At 40.3% G+C, this 25,708-nt stretch overlaps 1 protein-coding gene across 1 annotated transcript; it reads left to right on the top strand.

Annotated features, from left to right (window-relative positions):
- The first annotated feature begins 24,846 nt into the window (after window positions 1-24,846).
- On the top strand, window positions 24,847-25,373 carry LOC132053749 (uncharacterized). The gene is made up of 2 exons (XM_059445854.1): window positions 24,847-25,193; window positions 25,310-25,373. Exons 1-2 carry the CDS (start codon window positions 24,847-24,849, stop codon window positions 25,371-25,373), a joined length of 411 nt encoding a protein of 136 aa, XP_059301837.1.
- Window positions 25,374-25,708: the final 335 nt, after the last annotated feature.

The raw sequence follows: 25,708 nt of genomic DNA, 5'->3' as shown, positions 1-25,708 counted from the left end.
TTCAAAATCTTATGGTACGCACTTAAAGTTATCAAATACTCTCCTTAATCTCATAAGGACTTCTTGTCCACTTTAGGCTTGCATTAGTCTACTCATGATTCAAACGACTCAAAATTTCCAAGAACTAACACGTGTGGTCCACCTAGATATGATTATGAGATGGATGCTAGGAGGTGCTCGGTAGGTCAGCTCCGGGTGCTCGTCGCGGCCCTCTGGTTGGGTCATGACATTCATTTTTATCCATAGCCTAAGGGACACCTCTTACAACTCTAAGCTTCTCATATTTAAGTAAATATACTGACTTCAGATCATACCTAAGTCCATTTTTCATAATCATAAACAGAGGCAAACAAACACATAAGACCATATATGATGGTATAAGCATACAGAGCCTACATAAAGTCACAGAGTATTGATGAGTTTTCATCATAAAGACTTCGGATACTTTGCAAGATTCTACAGTTCATTAACATAGGTTCACAGACACTGACAACAAGGCTCAAAATCCTTTAAACCCTTAAAAGGGAAGTTTATAAAACTTGTGACAATAAAATAGCAAAACCAAATAGCACAATCCTGATGGTGAAAGAAACAGAGTTATAAAGGGGAAGGGGGGGGGGGGGCATGCATAAGTGTTGGTCATTTATTCAGTCAGGTAGTAAGTCATTTTAGTTCTTAAAGAGGCAATCCTATTATATCAAAATAGGAGTCCAAGTGGCTTTAAACACGTTTGAACACAATACAGACATGCTTTCAAGTATCACATCAGTTTGCTTTGCTAACAAGAATCAAATAGAAAGGTTTAAAGTTATTAGTCATGATGTTACAACAAGGGACTTAGGAACATACTTAATATGTATTTAGGTCAAAGTGAACAAGTTCAACATACATAGATAGGAAATCAGTACCAGCAATCCATAAGATAATCAAGTATAGGGAATTTGAACTCATTAGCACACTCAACAGGTTTTTAAATTAGGAATCAACCTCCACACTTAGAAAAATCAGAGCAGTGACTTATACAGACCATATTCAGGTGTATACAAAGGCTATAAATGCTCAAAATTAGGGCAAATAGACATAGCACTATTCTTGCCAATTAGATGAGCTATAAACTAAATAACAGGGATATCAAACAAGGTTTAGGAAATTCAGAACATAGTCAGGCTCAGCAGGATAAGCAACCAAATCAAAGAGGGCTGAGCACTTGGTATTATCATGTTTTAGACGTTCACAGTGCCATTTTTTTAATCAGACCATTAGGAATGCATCTAATATAGCAAATAGCTAACAAGTGATTGCATCTAAAATAGCAAATAGCTAACAAGTTGTGACTATATCATATGCTTGACAAGAATAGTAGACAAAATTAAGCCAACACATGCTAATAGTCAAACTTGGAACTAACAGTGCATTAAATCATATCATTTACTATCATGCTAACCCATCAGGCCAACTAAACCATAAATGAAATATGCTTAACTAAAATAAGTTAGGCCAAACTATCCTATAAGCATGCTTATTTAAACAGATTAAGCTAAACTTAATACACAAATATACTTAACTAAACAGATTAACTGCTAAACATATAAACATGCTTGACTACATAGACTAAACTAAACTAACACATAAACATGCTTTAACTAACAAACAAATGAACACATAAATAGGCTTAACTACACAGACTAAACTAGGTTAACACATAAACAGCCTTAACTAAGCTAAACTATCCTCAACACATAAACACAGACTAACTAAAAAAGGCAAAAAAATAAGAAGGAGAGGGAATTACCTCTTACTAGTGCCGCCTTTAGTCGAGAACGAACTTGAAGATCTTTTTGCTCCTCCAAATCCCAGAACTCAGCCACCAAACACAAAGAAAAATAATTAAAAGTTTGACTTTTGGTCGATTAATTCAGGATTTTAAGCAAATAATGCTAACCCTAGTTAAATCGAATAGTTTTTTTTAGCTTTATTGCATTTTCAAGTCTCAAAGTCTGCCAAATGTAAAGGGTTGGGTTTCTTTATATAGAACCCCCAAAATCCTTGGAACCCTAGATCCGTTGATGTGGGAGTATAGCATTTTTGCTTCTCTGAACCACATCCAATGGTGGGAATCGCTTAAATTAACTAATTGAGGGCCAGATTTGACTCAATCGGAGTCAATCCACATGGTTCTTGATGAGCCTATCAAATTTCACAGATTCAAACAAGTGCAAACAAAAACCATTAACAAATTTCAAAGCTTTTGACTGTTAATTTTCAAGCAAGAAAAATGATTACTTAAACCTTGTTTGGGTTGAGTTTGGCGAAAAACGGAGGAAGCAATAAATGCTTTGCCTCATTCGGTCACACAAACCAGGCAAAGGCTTTCCCTGCCTAAATCTTTGCCAAAAATAGTGATGATGATGAGGAGAGAGGAAGAAATATGATGCGGTACTTAGGGTTGTACTTTATAAGAGAGAGAGAGAGAGAGAGAGAGAGAGAGAGAGAGAGAGAGAGAGAGAGAGAGAGAGAGAGAGAGAGAGAGAGAGAGAGAGAGAGAGAGAGAGAGAGAAATATGTAGGGGTTGTTTGGCCACTGAAGAAAAATGGCAAATGAAAAGGGGGGTTATCCCCTTTAATCCCGCTTTGGTCAAAATTGAAGTAATGCCCACTAATTGAACATTTCAATTGTGACCCGATAATAACAAATTGACCAATCAAGAGCTAATTTTCAAGAATGACCTTAGCTAAACTTAAGCCATGAATTTGGCCATTTCAATTAAGGTCGTAATTGACATAATCAAACAAATTAAATGCTAAGGACCTTAATTAACTTACACCAATGAATTTGGCTATTTCAATTAAGTCCATAATTGAACTAACAATTACTTATTTTAATTGTAGCCATTATTTTTTATATAGTGAACAATTTATAAAATTAATCACAATTAAATACTCAATTAATTATGATAAAATTCTAATAAATTGAATATGCAAAAATTGAGAATTGAGGAGTAAAATGATTAATTCGTTTAATTAATCAAATTTCTTGGATTAAACATAATAAAATACTTGTTAATTGACAATTTAACAATTTAGACAATTAAATAAATAATTGTTGTAAATTTCTTTTCTGTTGGTTAATTTGGCAAATACATCATAATTGTTGTAACAATATATAAATTAATTTATAAATGATTTATAATATTATAGAAATTATTTTACCAAATGAGAATGGAAAAATATTATCTAAATAATTTTTATAAAATCATTTTGACTTCTAAAAATACGTATTTTACTCTGTTTAATATCCAAGGACTCTGGGTAATTAAAATAAATTGTGAGAGGTCAAAAATTAGGTGTCAAAAATTACCCCTTTGGTGTTCGGGGATGGCAAGGCCATTCCGGAGCAACGAAATTGACTAACCCTGATTTTTGACTAATCCAACCTATTCTACCTCTCATTTTTATGAAAATTTCAAATGTATGGTCGGAGCCTTATTTCTGGGTTTTCTACATATCTCAGGTTGCATGAGAATTCAGGCCACTTATAATTTGACTCAATTATGACTTCTGAATGCAAATTTAAAGAGGTCTCAGATTCCCCGGTTATCAAACTGGGAAGTCCGGTGTGATTGGTCGGAGCGTGACTGACTCTGGTATTGAGTCCGCATACATATCCCTGTTCTTAGGATTCAAGACACTTTTAGTTCGACTCGAACGGAGGAAAAGGATATCCCTTATACGGGAACGCCTTTGTGCGTGTGTCGGTGTGTGTCCGACCAGTCGCGGAATAATTAAAGAAGAAACAAACCAAGCATAAATAAACAAGCATTCTTGTGTGTCTGAGTAGGGAGGAGAGATCTTACAAGTCCTGGCCGGAGAGCTTGACTCTCATAGTCACCCTATCTCGACCGGCTGCGTAAGAAAAAGTTTCACGTTTGCTCTGCATCTGTCTGGATTTGATTTTATCAACCTGCTTCGTTTGGCTGTAAATCTGATTCCACTCGAGTAACACTGGTTGGTTTTGATGACGAATACTGCGGTCATCCGATCGGATTTACCTTGTCTTGATCTTTGGAGTGAATAGTGCGGTCACCCGACTAGTTTTACATCACTTTATCTCTTGGAGCGAATACTGCGGTCACTGGACCAAATTTACATCGCTTTACCATCTTGATTATATCTGGTAGCTTGTATGGGCTCACGGCAGCATTTGTATGAATGTCCCTCACGGCAGATATTTGTATGAATGGCTTTCACAGCAGATGTTTGTATGAATGGCTTTCATGGCATATGTTTGTATGAATGGCCCTCACGGCAATGTTTGTATGAATGGCCCTCACGGCAATGTTTGTATGAAATGGCCCTCACAGCATTGTTTGTATGAATGGCTTTCACGGCAGATGTTTGTATGAATGGACTTCACGACAGTGTTTGTATGAAATGGCCCTCACAGCATTGTTTGTATGAATGGCCCTCACGGCAGATGTTTGTATAAATGGCCTGCAAGGCAGTGTTTGTATGAATGGGCCTCACGGTAGTGTTTGTATGGAATGGACCTCACGCCATTATTTGTATGAAATGGCCCTCACGGCAACAGAAAAAGAAATATGCAGTGGCCTTCACGGTAAATAAGAAAAAGTGAATGGCCCTTACGGTAATAGAAAAGGACATATGCAATGGCCCTCACGGCAAATAAGAAAAAATGAATGGCCTTCACGGCAACAGAAAAAGAAATATGCAATGGCCCTTACGGCAAATAAGAAAAGTGGATGGCCCTCACGATAACAGAAAAGGAAATATACAATAACCGTCAAGACAATAGAAAAAGCGAATGGCCCTTACGGAAACAAGAAAAAGAAATATGCAATGGCCCTTACGGCAAATAAGAAAAAGTGGATGGCCCTCACGGCAACAAAAAAGGAAATATGCAATGGCCCTCACGGCTAATAAGAAAAAGTGAATGCAGATGACAGATATGACCCATTCGGCTAGATCGTCTTTCTTTCGTCCTTTATATCGGTTGTGACCCTCATGATCAGATATGCCTTGTCGTTTTACTATGACCCCGTTGGTCTGATATTTTGTCATTATGGCCTTTTGTTCTTTGTGGGCCCTTATGGCCAGATGTTTGCCCTTGAGGTATTCAAATCCTTTTATAGCCCTCGTGGCTAGATATTTTACCTTTGTGGCATTTAGATCCTTTATAGCCCTCATGGCTAGATATTTTTTCTGAAAGCCAGATCTCAGCAGCGGTCTTGACCTTTTTTTAGCAAACCATTTCCTGCACATGAAATAAAGTTATAAAAAGGATCGTCGTCCCAACTTCCTAGGGACCTGCATCAGAAATGGGTTAGTTTTTTTCTATTTAAAGTTGATTCGTGTTGCCGGCGCTGTCACATCTTCGGCTTTCTGGACTCGAAACCCTTCAACTCCGATATCTAAAAGATGATTTTATTATGCAGAAAATCATTTTTGTAAAAACTGAACACATAGATATTTGTTTGTAGGAAAATAAATGCTTTGTTTTGAAAACTGTAAGCTTAATTGTCATGACATGTGCTTTGGAAGGTGGGAGATCCCTTCGTCAGTGACGGGGGTTCTACGCTTCTTTGTACGAAATTTTTGAGATCTCTCTCAAAAATTATACCCCAATTTCCACTTGGTCGGCGAACTCTCGTGCCGAATCTTTTAAGTCGTGGGAAATTTTGAGGTCTCCTCAAAATTTTTGCTCCAGTTTGAGACTCTGGGTTTCCTGACTCTTTGATGGGCTGGTGGCATGAATTTTTAAGACGTTCTCAAAAATTCTGCCCCAGTTTGGCGTGTGGCAATTATTGCGTCCTTCGTGAAGTCCTATCTCTGAGGCTTCCTAGGGGTTTCTTAGGTTTTCCTTTTGGTGTGATCGAGCTCAAAAAGCGCCTACGTATCCTGTCGCAGCAGGAATCAGGTCCAACGTAGTTCAGAATAAGAGTAAATGAGTTTTTGGTTTTTACTAATAATGCGACCGGGTTCCAAATGGATTGCCTACGTATCCCCACTGTAGGGAAGTAAGGTCATTGCGTAGTTCATATTACAACGTTGTTTTGCTTCTTTATTTTTCTATCTATTATAAAATTATTACAGGCAGAAGGAGATAGCTAATACAAGTAAATAAAATAACGATTACACGTAAAAGTACTATTACAAACTGAAAAACTTCATCTTCATGCATAGTAGCGCTTGATTGCATCTGAATTGATTGGCTTTGGCCACTCTTGTCCGTCCATTTCAGCTAGTACTACCGATCCTCCGGAAAGTACTTTGCGGACTTCATAGGGACCTTGCTAGTTGGGAGAAAATTTTCCTTTATATTCATCTTGGTATGGAAAAAATTTCTTGAGCACCATCTGCGCAATTTGAAAAAGTCGAGACCTGACTCGCTTGTTAAAGGCTCCTGCCATCCTTTGTCTGTATAGTTGACCGTGGTATACGACAACCATCATCTTTTCATTAATTAAGGCCCATTGCTCGTATCGGGCTCGGACCCATTCGACATTGTCCAAATCTGCTTCTTGAATGATCCTTAAAGAAGGTATCTCGACTTCGGTAGTAAAACCGCTTTAGTACCATAGACCAACAAATATGGCGTCGCTCCTGTTGAAGTTCTGGCTGTGGTGCAATATCCCAGTAAAGAATATGGCAACTGTTTGTGCCAACCTTTGTTATAGTTTGTCATCTTTTTCAATAGCCTTTTGATATTCGTGCTGGTTGTTTCTACGGCTCCATTCATTTGGGGCAGGTAAGCTGTTAAGTTTTGGTGAGTGATCTTGAATTGCTCACAGATGTCCTTCATCAACTGGCTATTCAGATTTTCTCCATTATCAGTGATGATGGACTCAGGTATGCCGAATCGGCATATGATGTTGTTTAGTACAAAGTTGGCTAGTACTTTCTTCGTCACTGACTTGTGTGATGTTGCTTCTACCCATTTGGTGAAGTAATCAATGGCGAATAAAATTAATCGATGCCTATTTAAAGCGGTGAGTTCGTGTTGGTGTAGCTCTGGAGAACCTTTCTGAGGTCATATCCAAATTGTACCAAAGTAGACTCGCGAAAAACATTTAGTCCAGCCCCATTATCTATCAGAGCCCGTGTGATTATTTTGTTGCGACACATGACAGTGATGTGCAGCGCCTGTTGGGTAATTCCCTTTCTATGAAGGCAAGTTGATGCTCCTCCATAACATGGGCAACCATTTTCGCCAGATTTTCGCTGCTTGTCCCAGGAAAGACGTGGGCTTCCTCCAATACGTTCATCAAAGCTAAGCGGTGTTGGGGCGAACTTAACAGGAGTGCTAATACTGAGATTTGGGCCGATGCTTTCTTCAAGTACTCCACGATAGAGCATTTGACGCTAAAATTCTTCGGCTGGATTTGACTCCAAAAGTCTTCGGCTTCACCTTCAGTGCTTGCCCTTTTCTGATTTCCCTCTCTTCACGGTGCCCCTTAGGTTAGATCTTCAGGAGTATAACATCTTCCCGATCTTGTGATACCATAGGTGGCTGTAACTTATACCACAAACTCTTTCCGAGGTGGTGCCGTGGTTACCTGGGCCACATGCGCAACAACATGCATAGGGATTAGCACTTTAAATTGTGGGTGTTCTTGTAGGGAAAGTGACGCCACTGTGCGCTCAAGCTCTTTTACAGAACCTCGGATCACAGGCCTGCCTGTGACCCAATCCTCTGCTCTTTCAATCATATGAATCACGTTGTTGCCATGGTTTGGCAGAAGATTAGTGCTAACATTGGGCGGAGCCATTTGGAGAACGATCTCCTCTCTGTCAATCATGTCTTGTATCTTTTACTTTAGATTAATACAAATCCTTATTACTGTGTCCAATGCCATTGGAATGGTAGGCACATGTTTGATCAGCTCGGTAGAACCGGTTCTTTAGATCAACGATCTTTGGAGTGAGCATTTGAATCATTCCAATGGCGCTTAACCTTTTGAACAGGTCGGTTTGTGTTTCCATTAACGGAGTGAACACACGGGCAGGCTTTTATCAAATTTCTGACATGGTGCGTTGTAGGCATTTGGTGGTGGTTGATTTTGGTAGGTATTAGGTTGATTATTTTGTGGAGGTTGGTAGGCAGGTGTGGGAGTTTGATAATTTGGCTATGGAGCTTGGTAATTTGGGGGAGCTGATTGAAAGGTATTTTGTGGGGTTTGGTAATTTAGGGGTGGAGTTTGGAAAATTGGTTGCTCGTAATATACGGGCACCGTGTTGTGAGGAGCAGGTACGTAGGTAGGTGAAGCATAAACTTCCATCGGGAATTCTTCCCTCCTCTTAGGTCTTGGGCTAGGATTGTGGGATATGCTTGCCACGTCTTCCTTCTTCTTCCTTACGAACTCGGTTGAGCTTGATCTGGTGGTCTCCCCGGTTACACTTATAATTCGGCTCGTTTTGAGACCATCTTCTATGGCCTCTCCCATTTTGACGAGTTCAAAAAATGGTATGCCTTCCATTGAAAGCATTCGATCAAAAAAGTCCATTTCTTGCGAACGAATGAAGACCGAAACCAATTCTTCTTCGCCCATTGGTGGTTGTACCCGGTAAGCTTTTGTTCTACACCTACTCGCATACTCACGAAAGTTCTCGGGAGATTTCTGTTTGACTATTTCCAAATAATGCCTGTCTGGTACCGTTTCCATGTTAAAATGAAATTTTTCCATAAATGGTTGTCTTCCCATATGATCCAGCGGCATATGTCCTGCGGCGTGAACCACTTAGAGGCTTCTCCGGTCAAACACCAGCTGAATAGTCTCATGATGAGTGCTTGGTTGTATTGGACGCTGGCCAATTAGTCACGGTAGGCCCGTAAATGTGCTTTCGGATTATCCGTTCCATTAAATAGCTCAAAACGAGGCACTTTGAAGCCTTCGGGTAAATCCAAATTTGGATGCATACATAGATCATCATAGCTTAAGCCCGTGCCAGTGAGGGTGGTTCTCATGGACCGTTCCAACATTGCGGTCATCTTCCGCTCAAGCCTTTCTTCCTGTTTTTCCTGCTTGACCTTCTATGCCTTTTCAATCTCCTCATAGCGATCGATTTCTTAATTGGGTGAGAAGGTGCCTGGGGTGACAGGTGTGTGGAAGGAAACTGTTAGGTGTATGGAGCTATTTTGGTGGATGTGTGTGGCTTTGGCAGTCGGTAGTGAGACAGTACTTGGTTGTATAGTGATGCCGGGATGGGTATTTTATGGCGCTGGGTAAGAGGGGACAGAGTGAGTGGTTTCGAGAATCTGGGTAGTGTTAAGTGGTGGTGGGGTATGGTGCGAGGCACCAATGTGTCCATCAATTGGGGTAAATAGTATGGTGGTTATAGTGGACTGAGTGGGAAAGTGATCGGGTAATGGTGAGTTTAGAGACGAAAAAGGCGGTGGAGGCCTCCTTGTTTCATCAGGCGCCTCTTGGGCAGAATTAGCGGCTCTGTTCCATGCGACCTCTTCTTGAAGGTCGGAAATTTTCTCAAACATCATCTTCATAATGTCCTCAGTAGGTGAGAAATCCGATAATTCTTGAAGAGGTGAATCTCTTATAGCGATGTTAATTGGAGCAGTCTCACTCTCAGAAGTACCAGTCATTTTTTATTTGCCTTTGTCTTGTTGGGATAGGGATGCTATTGCAGCTTTTGATCTTGTGAAGTATGCCAGTGTGACCACGAATCAACTTTCTCTTCTATAAGAAAAGAACAACTCAAAAGCAAAAAAAGTTAGTCTGTTAGGCAATAAAAGATAAGCAGAATATCGCACATAATTGGCAGTTAAAACATGCAAAGACATAAATATTCATATGTTTGACTTAAATACTTGATTGATCTCTTGTTCCAAGTTTCTGTTATTTCGTCTTTGTTAAGTGTGTGGAATATAATATTTATAATATATAGGGACCGAGTCTTACGTAGACTGCCCACGTATCCCTCCGCGGGAAATCAGGCCCATTCATTTCGGTTTACATAAGATAAGGCTCCCTAACTTAAAACTTACCCGTGACCAGGCCCAATAGGGGCTTCCTGTGTATCCTTCCTCAAGACATCTGGTCAGCGCAATTCCTTTTACATATAAATTGGGTGGGGGGGGGAGGTACAGATCTATGTTAAATATAAAAAATGGAATCCCCTAACATTTTACCCAAAAGATGACCTTTCCCTAAGATCAGAACGGGTTGTTTGTCCTTTCAACCCTTCTCTCGGCCCACAGGCCCTAATTTCTAATACTGTGGTGGGAGCACCACCTAGATGCTGCCTGTGTGGACCAAATGCTCCACCTCAAACTTAAAAGTTTCGCACTCCTCTATGTCGTGCCCTAAAGCCCCGGAATTGTAGAGACACATCTTTTGGTGATAGTTCCTTCGGTTTGAGCCCTTCTAGTACTAATTGGAATAGTTTCCCGATACTAACCAATTTCTAGAAGATACTGGCATAGGAGTCCTTGAAAATAGTGAAATCATAATGCTAAATATGGGTATTCAGCGTAATCCCTTCAGTTGGTGGAACGCGGTCGTGGACCAAAAGTGAGTGTGGGCCCCATAGTTTGGTGATGCGCTTCTCATCTATCAGCCCTATCATCCTTTTTCTGAAGGCCAAGCACTGGTTGGTAGTATGACCCGCTTGATTTTGGTGAAAGGGGTCCTTTTATGTGCAAAAACTAGGGCACAGGGTGGCAACCTTTCATGGCTGAAACAGATTATCCCTTTGCTTCTGAGCTTTTCTAATATTTCCTCACTTGTCACGTGTCTTGGTGAGACACGGTAGGGACATCCCAAAGCCTTTAGTGCAATAGCCCACCATTCAGGCAATGCTAGTCGAATGAACTCTACCTGTTCCTCGAGCTCCCCTCTTAGGCTTGGAGGTGCGACATAAGCATCCTCTCTTCTCGGGCTTGTCGGTGTGATGGAAGCGGCCCTACTGGATGGCCAAGTGGGTTCTTGTGGATCAGACTCCACTTCTTCCTCCTCTGATTTCTCGGCTATAGGGATATACTCGGGAAGCATTCCCCTTCCTTTGTCCAAACCATTCTCTTCCTGGTGTTGTGTTTCAGTTGGTTCCTTGGGCGGATTTTTCGCCGAATCCATCAACTCGTTGACCTTCCTGATCTTGGCCTTAATTGCTCGGATTTGCCTCTTGAGATCTCAAATTTTGTGATGGAGTGAGCCCTCATTTTCCTTTTGGTCCTCATGTTCTGGTACGTTATTGGCATCTATCTTCAGATTCTAAGAAGGTCACCAGACTTAGTATGGGTATTGTTTTTCATTGTCTTTCTTTGGGGTAGTGGTTGGTACTTTGAGATCAATTAATCATTTAAGCGAAACGTATGAAAGCAAGTAAATCACATAAGGCAGTTCATACAAGCATAAGTACACTATTCGCGTTCCTAAACCAAGGTGTACTAATCGTTTGAAACATAAATGTGCCATTTGAATCAAACCATTGCCCCATAATCATAAAATAATAATAATAATATTCTTTCCCGAAGGGGTACAAAAGGATAAAGTAAAGACAGTGCATAAAAATAAATTAGCAGAAGTGTCCTCCAGTGGATGATGATGAAGGTCCATCAGTCTTAGCCTTCTTCTCCTTTTGGAGGGCAGTCTGGATATGAAGATGGGTTGATGTCAAAGTGGCTTCCATCAGAAACCCCTTTTGTATAAAAGTCAGTGGAGTAACATCATCTAAATTCTTCTTCATCCGATCATCGAGCTCAACCAAACAGTCATTAGTAAGCTCCAACTCATGTGTCAGACTCTCTATGATGGCTTTGTCATGTTCAATCTTTTCCAGCTACTTGGCATCTCTGTCGTCAGCTCTCCTCTGAACCAAATGGGCTCGAATCTCGGCTTGCGAATCCTTATTTTGTACACAACTATAGAATAGGTCTGGGAGGAAGAGTACCTTGTAAGTCGGCCCTTAACCAATTGTTATACTCTACCACACAACCCGGATGAAACCTATCCTCGGCTAGGGTGTCAGGACCCCAAATCATGTGACCTTTCCATTCTCGTATGCAATCCAAAGCCTTCGGCGGTCTATCGATGTCATAGTCAATGATAAAATCTCCCATGCCTCCGACTTGGGGTATGACTTGGATCCTCCCAAATTGTCTCAAGACCCTAGCAAGCGCGTAACGAAGAATCCCTCGAATCCCCACAAGCTGTAAAAATGGACACTTCCTACCCTTGACCACAACTTTATCGGATACGAAGTCATGGAACATCCATTGAACACTTACTTCTTTCAACCTTGAAAAGGGAAAGGTCCAACTTTTTTTGTTTTGTTCCACAAAGCTTGGGCAAAAGTCAAGAATGTCATCCCTTTCGGCTGGCTTACTTAGGTGTTGTTCACCCCTAACTTTGATTATATGCTTAAGGATCCACCATTATAGTAGTAGGTTACAACTTTGGAAGTATTTGTAATGATTTCGGCAGAGTCTCAAGGCTCGATACAAGTCAGCTAGGATAATTAGGGTTATGTCAAAGTATTTGGTTTCTTCTTGTTGTGTTATGCCGTAGAAGATGGTATGGGTAACTGAAATGACTCGAGTGTCTATGGCTAATGACCAATCTTTGGGAAAAACCATGGTCTCCAGAAAGCAAATGGCGAAGGCTAAAGTTTGGGTGGCCGTCCATTCGGCATAAGTCTTGAACTCCGGGGGCTGTTCCACAAATCCACTTGGGGTCCTAAACCTTTTGTATAACTCTCTAAAGGGCATAGTTGGACCATAGACCCAATTGGTGTAGTTTAAGGAAAGCATTTTACAGATTTGGGAGTAGGTGGGTTTTTCTGGGATTAAGGCATTTTGGTCGGGTTTGTTTTTTCTTTTCAATCCCAAGCCTACGCTAAACAACACATCCCTAAACTCCTCTAAGGTAGGTGTCATCTCGACATTATTCCCAAATCAAAAAACCATCCTATCTCGGTCCCAAAACCCGGTAATTACTTCTATTAATTCCTTGCAACCCGTCATAGTCATAATGGATGTCAAATTTCCTAAATGACATGAAATACCCTTTTTCTCATCCGGGGACATTTGGCCCCACCAAATACGTAGCAACTCTGGTGTAGTCAAAACCATGTCAAAACTCAAGTCGATCGACATCTACAAAATAAAAGCTACGGTAATTCATCCCCCCCCCCCCCCCCAAAATAGGCAATAGTTCAACTCATAGGCACATTACATGGTTCCAAATAACACATAATATGAGATGCGGTGTATTTCGGGTCATAGACCGTACTTGACACAGGGTAGTCTTCCTATTGGATTTGGATACGTCCAAAATATCCAAACCACACAGTCTACTTCATCTTTGGATTTGGCTTAGCTCTAACCTAGGCTTATGCAAGAGTGGCTTTTTGAATTGACCTTGGACCCAAGCGGACTACTCAGGGTGAACCGTCATCGGCCGTTGGGTGACCGCACACTAACTTAACGTCCAATTTATTCCAAAGAAAGGGTGTTTCGGGTTTTTTAGTGAAGGCTAGACCGTGATTCCGCGTGTCCCCTTTGAAACCGTGCTTTTTGCCAGGAGTGGCGGAGTTTATGATATGATATGAATGACAGTTTAAAAATTGCAAAAATCTGAATGCACAAGCAAATAATACAGTTAAAATCACATTATATTGAATCCCTTATGGTTAGAACCTAGAAAATCCCCAAAGAAAGTTGCCATCTCTTACGGTTCACTCTTACACGGGCGCATAAAAGCTACTACGAGGTTGTTAGTGCTCTAAATGCATTTTAGTATTTTAGAGTCGTCACCTAATTTATTAAAGGAAAACCAGGTAAAGATTTTTCAAGCAAGACAGAAATCTTTTTTGGTACCAAAGTTCGAGGTAAGGGATTTGGTGATCCCCTAGGGAAGGTTTTACGCACCCTAATATTAAAGATCCGTGGAATACGGTTGACATACGAGCTTCAATGTATGATTAAAGTATTATATGCTTAAAAATGTTTAGTCTTTTCCACAAAATATCATTCGCTTCTTTATCATAAACTCAAGAAAAATATGGCAAAAAGTCCCCTTAGAAAAGGGGGTTTTGGGGTTCAAAAATCCACATAAGTATTCAACTCACTTTATTCCGGACTAAACACACCCGGGATTTCTCCAGAGTAAAGTCGCTACTATTTTAGTACTAATAAAATGAGTTTAGCGCTTATGGGTTTTATACATATAATATAAGAAAGTATGGAATATATCTCCGGTTTTGTACATATATATATATATATATATATAAGGAAAAGTGAGAGTGTTTTTACTTAAGTCCAATTTTATTCACTTTGAAGCCCATAAGTCAACTTGTATTCCAACCAAATTCCGTCTCATCTCAAACTTGGCCCGAATGTATTTCTTCTTGTTTTCAGCCCGCAGATTTCTAGGCTTTCAACCCAATAGTCTCAAATTTTTCTCAAGTTTCAAAGTTCAAAATCATGATCTTTTGTCTTCTGAAAATGTCCAAAATTTGATGCCTCTTTTATTTAACAAATAACCCAAGTTTAAAGAATGGTCCTTTTTGTTTTAACTACCTCAAAAAAAAAAAAAAAAACCTTTGAAGTCAAATTATTCCTTATTTCAACTCAAATTTGGTCTTAAAATCATTAGGCAATTTATAATCTTGCTAATGGGCTTAAGGCCCAAAACAGACACTTGTTCGGTTTTGCCCAGAATGGGAGACCCAAAAATGTTTACTTAACAAATTAAGTCGTTTTATTCTCCTTAGCCTTTATACCGTTTAAAAATCAACCTGTTTTGAATTAAGAAACCAATTCATGCTTTTTTAAGAGTGGTTAAGTTTGAAAATGTTTGAGGCGACTTTCCTAAAATACTATGTCTTTTTCCTAAGCTCTAGCATGCACAAAGATTTTGTTATTTACACATTCAGTACCTATACAATATATATACATGCAAGATACAAATGAAGTAAAGAAGAGAATAAAGTAAATCTTTAACTGATGGGCCTACCCAAGCCCATCAGTGTCATTTTCACGCATGACTGGCCTTCAACATATTAGCTTCCATTTCTCCTCCTTCGGACTCGGCCAAGAAAGGGGTTGGGCCTCTGGCCCAACAGGTTTAATGCAAGGGTGGCTCGAATGTCCCCAAGTTGAATTCACGTAGACCACAAAGGGACAAAGATTAGTATCTACTCTAAGTGCTCAAAAACATGTAACTAGATAAAGTAAAACATATAAACACAGCAAACATGTATGTGAATAAGTGACATAAAACAAACAGGCTTCTTGTTGCATAGAACGTATCCAGGCCCAAATAAGTTATCAAAGGCGAAAACAAATAGATTGGGCCAAACACACATCAGATTTAATGCAAAGGCCCAACAAGTATAAGAGATGAAGCAGGCCTCAAAAATCAGGGAAATACTACAGTATTACCCATACTAAATAAAGTGATACATGTCATGAACACCAAATATACTAACTCATATATACTGGGTGTATACAGAGTTGAATATACTATGTATATTCGAGTATATCCCCTTCGTATACCCTGAAACCCAATTATACAAATGAAGAGACTAAGGTATTCAACACTTAGAGGATTTCATGTAGGTATCAACAAATAGGGTCAGAGCAACAGCAAACAATATACAAGCTTAATATGCATGATATATAGGTTTCTAAATTCAGTAGAAGTATAGTTATATGGGACAGTAACTTTAAACCAAAAAAGGAAAGTTCATCACTCAATATACCAACTTCATTGGTTCATTTACTTATTTAGGAGGGTCCGATAAGACATGAATTCACATGAGGGAATCCCAGCAACTTAGGGGGAAGGGATTTGAACTAAGTTAGCTAGAAAGTCCAAGTTCTCCTCCGTTTCCCTTTAGTCCCAGGTAAGTCACATTCATGTTTATCCATACCCTAAGTGACACCTCTTACAACTCTAGCTTCTCAATATTCTGGTAAGTCTACTGACTTTAGATTATGCCTAAGTCCATTTTTCACAATCATAAACAGAGGCAAACAAACATATAAGGCCACACATGATGGTATAGGCATACAGAGCCCACATAAAGTCACAGAGTATCGATGAGTTTTCAGCACAAAGACTTCAGATACTTTGCAAGATTCTACAGTTCATTAACATATGTTCACAAACACTAATAACAAGGCTCAAAATCCTTTAAACCCTTAAGAGGGCAATTTATAAAACTTCATGACAATAAAACAAAGAAAAAAAAAAAAGATAATCCTCTGAGGAAAGAAACGGAGAGTTATATGTGTGTGTGGGGCACATAAGTCTTGGTCATTTATTCAGTCAGGTAGTAAGTCATTTTAGTTCTTAAAGAGGCAATCCTGTTATATCAAAATAGGGGCCCTTGATGGCTTTAAACACATTTGAACACAATACAGGCATGCTTTCAAGTATCACATCAGTTTGCTATACTAACAGAAGTCAAATAGGAGGTTTAAAGGTATTAGTCATGTTGTTACAACAAGGGACTTAGGGACATACTTAATATGTATTTAGGTCAACGTGAACAAGTTCAACATACATAGATAAGCAATAAGTACCAGCAATCTATAAGATAATCAAGTATAGGGAATTTGAACTCATTAGCATACTCAACAGGTTCTTAAATTAGGAATCAACCTCCACACTTAGAAAAATCATAGCAGTGACTTATACAGACCATATTCAGGTGTATACAAAGGCTATCAATGCCCAAAATTAGGACAAACAGACATTGCATTATTCTTGCCAATTAGATGAGCTATAAACCAAATAATAGGGATATCAAACAACATTTAGGCAATTCTGAACACAGTCAGGCTCAGCAGGATAAGCAACCAGATCAAAGAGAGCTAAGCACTGGTATTATCATGTTTGAGACATTCACAATGCCATTTTTTAATCAGACCATTAGAATTGCATCTAATATAGCAAATAACTAACAAGTTGTGACCATATCATATGCTTTACAAGAATAGTAGACAGAATTAATCCAACAAATGCTAATAGTCAAACTTGGAACTAACGACATTAAATCATATCATTTACTATCATGCTAACCCATCAAGCCAACTAAACCAAAAATGAAATATGCTTAACTAAAACAAGTTAGGCCGAACTATCCTATAAGCATGCTTATTTAAACAGATTAAGCTAAACTTAATACATAAATATACATAACTAAACAGATTAACCAGCTAAACATATAAACATGCTTGACTACATAGACTAAACTAAACTAACACATAAACATGCTTTAACTAACAAACGAATGAACACATAAATAGGCTTAACTACACAGACTAAACTAAGTTAACACATAAACAGCCTTAACTAAGCTAAACTAACCTCAACACATAAACAAAAATAACTAAAAAAGGCAAAAAAATAAAAAGGAGAGGGAATTACCTCTTACTAGTGCAAAAGGGAGTCAAGAACGAACTTGAAGATCTTTTTGCTCCTCAAAATCCCTGAACTCAACCACCAAACACAAAGAAGAATTATTAAAATTTTGACTTTTACTCGATTAGTTCGGGATTTTAAGTAAATAATGCTAACCCTAGTTAAATCGAATAGTTTTTTAGCTTAATTTGCATTTTCAAGTCTCAAAGTCTACCAAATGTAAAGGGTTGCGGTTCTTTATATAGAACCCCCAAAATCCTTGAAACCTAGATCCGTCAATGTGGAAGTATAGCATTTTTGCTTCTCTCAACCACATCCAACGGTGGGAATCGCTTAAATTAACAAATCAAGGGTATCGATTTGACTCAATCGGAGTCAATCCATATGGTTCTTCACAAACCAATAAAATTTCTCAAATTGAAACAAGTGCAAACAAAAACCATTAAGAAATTTCTGAGCTTTTGACCGTTAGAAAGCAAGAAAAAGGATTACTTACACCTTGTTTGGTTTGAATTTGGTGAAAAATGGAGAAAGCAATAAATGCTTTGCCTCATTTGGTCACACAAACTAGGCAAAGGCTTTTCTCGCCTGAATCTTTGCCAAAAACGGCGATGATGACAAGGAGAAAGGGAAGAAAGATGATGCGGCGCTTAAGAAAGGGAAGAAAAATGATGCGGCGCTTAAGAAAGATGATGTGGAGCTTAGGGTTTTACCCTTATACTAGAGAGAGAGAGAGAGAGAGAGAGAGAGAGAGAGAGAGAGAGAGAGAGAGAGAGAGAGAGAGAAACACGTAGGTTTCGTTTGGCCACTGAAGAAAAATGGCAAATGAAAAGGGGGGTTATCCCCTTTAATCCCGTTTTGGGCCAGGTCTTGTCCTTAACGAATTGGGCCAGGCCATTAAAAAAAATAAGGGGAAGGGGGGCCTTATTCAATATACATATATACATTATATACACGTATATATACACGTGTATATCATGTATACATATGTAGGGGCGCACACACGCAACATTTAACTAGTGGTCAAACTGAAGTAATGCCCACTAATTGAACATTTCAATTATGACCCGCTAATAACCAATTGACCAATTAAGAGCTAATTTGCAAGAATGACCTTAGTTAAGCTTAAGCCATGAATTTGGCTATTTTAATTAAGGTCGTAATTGAAATAATCAAACAAATTAAAGGCTAATGACCTTAATTAACTTACACCAATGAATTTGGCTATTTCAATTAAGGCCATAATTAAACTAGCAATTAGTTATTTCAATTGTTGCCATTATTTTCCATATGGTGAACAATTTATAGAATTAATCACAATTAAATACTCAATTAAATATGATAAAATTCTAATAAATTAAACATGCAAAAATTGAGAATTGAGGAGTAAAATGATTAATTCATTTAATTAATCAAATTCCTTGAATTAAACAAAATAAAATACTTGCTAATTGACAATTTAACAATTTAAACAATTAAGTAAATGATTGTTGTAAATTGCTTTTCTCTTGGTTAATTTAGCAAATACATCATAATTGTTGTAACAATATATCAATTAATTTCTAAATGATTTATAATATTATAGAAATTATTTTACCAAATGAGAATGATAAAATATTATCTAAATAATTTTTATAAAATCATTTTGACTTCTAAAAATATGTATTTTATCCATTTAATATCCAAGGACTTTGGGTCATTAAAATAAAGTTTGGGAGGTCAAAAATTTTGTGTCAACACTTGTTGGCTTGTCGCCACATTGAGATATTGGATATTGATGATTAGTTATATATCCTGATTATGATATCGTAGTACCTACTTTGTTGTTATTAAGATGAGGATGGTGAATCTGTTGTGGCTTATTGTGTAGCCTTATTGATGATATTAATTGTGTGCCCATGTGCCGTACTGTTTGGGATTGACTTGGTTTGTTGATATTATATTTGCATTGTATTCATACTCATTTCTATGATATATTGATATTCTCTTGATATAGTATTAATGATGGCAATGAGAAGGAAATATAGATACTTGAGACATATTGATACGAGTCATCTCTGGGCTGTGTGCGGAATGACTGGTGCGTGGACTTTGCGGGTCCCCCATGGGTTGTGCTACTGATGATGTGATAGTCCATCATCGGAGTACATATGTACGAGCATATGCATTGCATTCATTCTTCATACATTATTGCATCGGATTGTATCTCTTGGTAATTTGTTTCGTGGATTGTGATTGGATACCAGTGGTTTCGAACCTGGACTTTATGCTATGGTTATGAGATGTTCTCGGATTGTACTCTTGAAACCTGGCACAATTAGATTTAGATGGTATAACCTAGGCTGGGACTCGCGTCATTGATACTTGGACATTGGTAACCTGTACTCTATTGTTTATTTGCTTTCTTGCTTTATTGCCTTTATATACGTCAACTAATCTTAGTCCACCTATGATACCTACCAGTACTTGTTGTTTGTATTGACCTACACTTGCTGCATTCTTTAATGGATGTAGAGTATTTGACAGGTTCTACCTCTTCTCCTCATGGATGATCTTCTCGAGGGCCGAGCACTCGAGCTTTGTGTGGCGCGCACCCGGCGAGCACGCTCGAAGACTCTTCATTACTTAGTTGTCTTACTTTCATTCTGAGACATTATTGTATTATTCAGACTCATAGATTGAAGTAGTGCTCTTATGTGACCAGACCATGAGACTGGGGGTGTATTTTGCTATTCCGCACATTTATCGTATTATTATCATTTGAGACTCCTATTATTACAGTTCTTATGCTTTTACTTATTGTATGACATGTTTGGGATAAGGGTTCACCTATCGAGGTAGAAAAGATAGGTGCCCACGCGACTTAACTAAAATGGGTCGTGATAAGTTGGTATCAGAGCCCTAGGCTACCCGGTCTATAATATAAGAGTGTGTCTATTAAAGTCTCGTAGATCGGTATGATGAGCTCCGTACTTATCTGCGAGAGGCTATTGGACATTTAAAAACTTCACATTCTTTCATGATATGTTATTCTAATTGGTATCTGGAACAATCCAAGTGGTATTTGACTCATATCTCTTCTCTCACAGATGGTGAGGACTCGAGCCACGATAGCCAGAGATCAGGCACTGGAGCCCGCAGTTGCGGCTGGCACCAGTGGATGAGCGACAGTTAGAGGGGGCAGTCGAGCTTGAGGTAGCGGGGCTGCACCAACCAGGGGCAGGGCTCCTGGGGTTGGGCAGCGACGTGCGAGATCTCCATCTCCAAAGCCTAAGCCTGAGGTTCAGCCAGTTCGAGAATAGGCCATCGGGGATGATGTGACACCTGCACGGGCACATCCCAAGGCCACTTCAGATCAAACGGTTCAGGACACTATGGCTTGCTTCTAGTTATTTGGATGCCCAGCAGGCTGCCGCTGGTATTACTTCTCTGAGTGGAGGATCGCAAAATAGAGTTGGGGCACAGACCCCCGAGCGCAGGCACGCCGAGCCGCACCGCGCGCCAGCTCCTCACGATCGACGGTGTTGGACCCAGAAACTCATTTGTTGCAGACCAGAGAGTTCTCTTCCACTTACTTGGACACAGTTTTATCAGGCCTTCCTTGAGAACTATATGCATATGTGACTTGCTTCTTACTTATGGCCCGTTATTTAGCACCCCTGATTCGTACTGAGCCCGACAGGATTTGACAATTTATTGGTGGGCTTGTAGAGAGACACGTAGAGATGAGTTCCTCCACTTGCAACAGAGGGGATTATCTATTGATGCTTATGTGACTCGCTTCTTACTTATGGCCCGTTATTTAGCACCCCTGATTCGTACTGAGCCCGACAGGATTCGACAATTTGTTGGTGGGCTCGCTACTTCCCTTCAGATTCCATGCCTTCAGCTTGAGGCCATGGGTGCTTCCTTTCAATCCATTGTTGAGCATATGTCATTAGTTAAGGCAGCCAAGGCCCGCTCTCTTGCAGGGCTTAGTGAGAAAAAGGCAATGGATGGGGAGGTTATAGTGGTTCCGGCTCGAGGGCACCGGGTAAGGTTCTGTGCGCATCGGTCCCTATTTTGGCCCCCCGTGCACCGCATTGCATACTTATTCTAGTGGGGTCATCTGTGCGCAGAGCTTCGAGAGCTCATTTTCGACCAACGCGGACGAGTTGTTCCAAATGGGTCTTCTCGTTCACCACCAAGCCACCTTAGACCTTACTATGCCGCGTGGAGTGCCTGGTCATATTTCTGTGAGAGTGTCCCGAACCCGGGCGAGTTATCGGGCTCGAGGACTCGCATCTTGGTGGCGGGGGTGATGCTTCTCCCGAGGTATGCGGTCGGGCAACGCGACGGTTTCACGACTTCTAGGGATGGGTCTCCATCTGGTAGAAATGGGTCCCAGAGTTGGAGAGGTGGATCACGATGAGCCCGATCAGTCATGGTGGGTCTTAGTGTTATTCATTCCCAGGGAGACCCGAGGCGGAGGCCTTAGATGCGATCATTTCAGGTACTGTTTCTGTCCGACATAGAGCAACTTCTATATTATTTGATCCTGGATCCAGTTATTCATATGCGTCTGCATATCATGCTGTTGGTTGGGACTTGACTTATGAGCCGTACCTATTCATGTGTCTACTCCAGTTGCAGATTCTGTTGTAGTTGTTTAAGTCTATCGGTCATGCTTGGTTACTTTTATGGGTTACCATACGTGGGTAGACTTGATGATACTTGATATGGTGGATTTTAACATTATTTTGGGTATGACCTAGCTTTCTCCTTATCATGCGATCTTGGACTGTCATGCCATGACAGTCACTTTAGCCATGCCGGGCATTTCTAGACTTAAGTGGAGGGGTACTCCAAGTCCCGCTCCGAAGAAGATTATTTCCTTTCTTCAGGCAAAGAAATTAGTCAACAAGGGGTGTTTACCTTATCTGGCTCATCTGTGTGACACTACTATTACATCTCCACCCTTTGAGTCCTATCCCATTTTGAGCGAGTTCATGGAGGTATTCCCGTTCGATCTACAGGGTATACTACCCGATCGCAATATTGACTTGGAGCCGGGCACCCGCCCTATTTTGATTCTGCCATATCGGATGGCACCCGTTGAGTTGAGAGAGCTGAAAGAGCAATTGCAAGATTTGTTGAGTAAGGGGTTCATTAGGCCGAGTGTCTCCCCTTGGTGCGTTCCTGTGTTGTTCGTAAAGAAAAAAGATGGGTCTATGAGGATGTGCATCGATTATCGTTACCTGAACAAGGCTACTATTCGTAACAAGTATCCTATGCCTCGTATCGATGGTTTATTTGACCAAACTTCGAAGGTCTTCGTTGTTCTCGAAGATTGACTTGCGTTCAGGCTACCATCAGCTAAAGATCAGGGCCGAGGATATTCTGAAGACAACTTTTCAAACGAGATATGGGCATTATGAGTTTTTGGTTATGTCATTTGGGCTTACCGATGCCCTGTACCGCATTCATGACTTTGATGACTGCCATCTTTAGGGCATTCCTTGACTTATTTGTGATTGTGTTTATTAATGATATCTTAGTGTATTCCAAGAGTAGAGAAGAGCATGAGGTCCATCTTCGCACGGTGCTTGGGTTGTTGAAGAAGAATAGATTATTGGCTAAGTTTTCGAAGTGTGAGTTTTGGTTAGAGTCTGTGGCATTCTTGGGCCACGTTGTGTCTAAGAATGGGATCATAGTGGATCCTAAGAAGATTAAGGCTGTGAGGGATTGGGCGAGGCCCACTACTGTGACCGAGATCCGTAGTTTCGTGGGTTTGGCCAGTTACTACTGTCGATTTGTGAAGGGTTTCGCTTTTATTGCTTCGTCGTTGACCGCATTGACCTAGAAGGATGTTCCTTCCAACGGTCCGATGATTGTGAGGAGAACTTTCAAAAGCTCAAGACCCTTTTGACTTCAGCCCTGATTCTCGCATTACCCGTGGAGGGCAAGGATTTCTCAGTCAATTATGATGCATCCCGTGTGGGTTTGGGTGATGTTTTAATACAAGAGGGTAGTGTCATAGCCTATGCCTCCCGTCGGTTGAAGATCCAAGAGAGCAATTACCCTACCCATAATTTGGAGTTGCTAGCTGTGGTCTTCTCTTTGAAGATCTGGAGTCATTACTTGTATGCCGCCCATTGTGAGGTTTTCACCGATCACCGTAGCTATCAGCACGTGTTTACCCAGAGAGATCTTAATTCTAGGCAGCACCGATGGATGGAGCTCCTCAAGGATTATGACATCTCTATTCTTTATCATCGAGGGAAAGCTAATATTTTTGCTGATGCCTTGAGTCGCAAGTCCATAAGTATAGGGAGTTTAGCTCGTTAGGTTGTTTTCGAGCGTCTGTTGGCCATGGAGGTTCAGACTCCCAACAGCTTCGTTTGTCTTGATATTTCGATCTCAGGCAAAGTCTTAGCTTATGTTGAGGCGAGATCATCCTTGTTAGAGTAGATCAGGACTCATCAGTTTGAGGATGCTCAGTTGAGAAAGATTCGAGATAGGGTTTTGAAGGGTGAGGCCAAGGAGGCCATGATTAATTCTGAGGGTACTTTGAGAATTAAAGGACGTGTGTGTTCCTTGTGTTGGTGACTTGATTCATTTGATTTTGACTAAGGCCCATAGCCTCGATATTCCATTCATCCGGGGGCGACTAATATGTATCGTGATTTGAGGCAGCATTATTGGTAGCGTAGAATGAAGAGGGATATAATCGATTTTATGGCTAAGTGTGGGAATTTCCAAAGAAGTTAAGTATGAGAACCAGCGACCCGGTGGTGTGCTTCAGAGGTTACCCATTCGCAAGTGGAAGTGGGAGAGGATTGCCATGGATTTTATTGTGGGTCTTCTGTACACCCTGGGTAAGTTTGGATTTTGTTGTGGGTCTTCTGTACACCCTGGGTAAGTTTGATTCGATTTGGGTGATAGTTGATCGATTGACTAAGTCCGCTCATTTCTTTCCAGTTTAGGTTTCTTATACCGTGGAGAAGTTAGACAAGCTGTACATTCATGACATTATGAGATTACATGGGGTTCCCATTCCTATCATATCTAATCGGGGTTCTATCTTCACTTCCCATTTTTGGAGAGCTTTTCAGGCTGAGTTAGGTACCCGAGTGGATCTTAGTACCCCTTTCCACCCTGAGACCGATGGGAAGTCCGCGCAGACCATTCAGGTGCTCGAGGATATGTTGAGAGCTTATGTTATGGACTTTGGTGGTTATTGAAACCAGTACTTACCATTGGCAGAGTTTGCGTATAACAACAGTTATCACTTGAGTATCGACATGGCGCCTTTTGAGGCTTTATATGATAGAAGGTGTAGATCTTCGGTTAGTTGATTTGATGCATTTGAGGTTCGACCTTGAGGTACGGATCTGTTGAGAGAGTCTCTTGAGAAGGCGAAGGTTATTCAGGCCAAACTTTTGGCAGCTCAGAGTCGTCAGAAGATGTATGAAGATCGGAAGGTCCGAGATTTAGAGTTTGCGGTGGGTGATCAGGTTCTGCTGAAAATTTTACCCACGAACGGTGTTATGAGATTTGGGAAGAGAGGTAAGTTGAGTTCGAGGTATATTGGGCCGTTTGAGATCCTTAATTATGTAGGCGATGTTGCTGATGAGTTGGCCTTACCACCAGGCTTGGCAGGTGTTCATCTAGTTTTCCATGTGTCTATCCTGAAGAAGTATCATGCCGATGGTACTTATGTTGTTCGTTGGGACTCAGTATTGCTTGATGAGAATCGGACTTACGAGGAGGAGGCTATTGCAATTTTGGATAGACAGGTTCGAAAGTTGAGGTCTAAGGAGATAGCTTCTGTGAAGGTGCAATGGAAGCATTGTCCTGTTGAGGAGGCTACTTGGCAAACTGAGTCCGACATGCGTAGCCGCTATCCTCAGTTATTTGTCAATTCAGGTACTTTTCCCGTTCTCTTTCCCTTGTCGCTCAAGGACAAGCGAATTTTTTAATTGGTATCTGATGTAATGATCTGTTTGGTCGTTATTACTTTTTCGATGCTTTTGACCCTTTCCTGAGCTTGATAAGCTCACATTTGACCCGAGGGGACCGTTGACACGCTTTTCGAGGTCTTTGAATACGATTTGGATGATTTTGTTGGAAATTTAGACTTAAAGCGAAAAATAGTTGACTCAAAGTTGACTTTTGGGTAAACAGACCTTTTTTAAGAATTTATGGATTCCGAGAGGCCCGAATGGTCTTTTAGAACTTGTGTGTATATTCAGTTCAGTTCCTAATACACTCAGGTGCATTTTGGGACTTGAGTTAGGAAGTTAATTTTGAGGTATCGGGGTTTGA

The sequence above is a fragment of the Lycium ferocissimum genome, chromosome 4 (assembly GCF_029784015.1).
Source record: "Lycium ferocissimum isolate CSIRO_LF1 chromosome 4, AGI_CSIRO_Lferr_CH_V1, whole genome shotgun sequence".
NCBI lineage: Eukaryota > Viridiplantae > Streptophyta > Magnoliopsida > Solanales > Solanaceae > Lycium > Lycium ferocissimum.
Note: the sequence above shows the minus strand (reverse complement) of the source record. Positions and strands in the feature narration are given on the sequence as shown.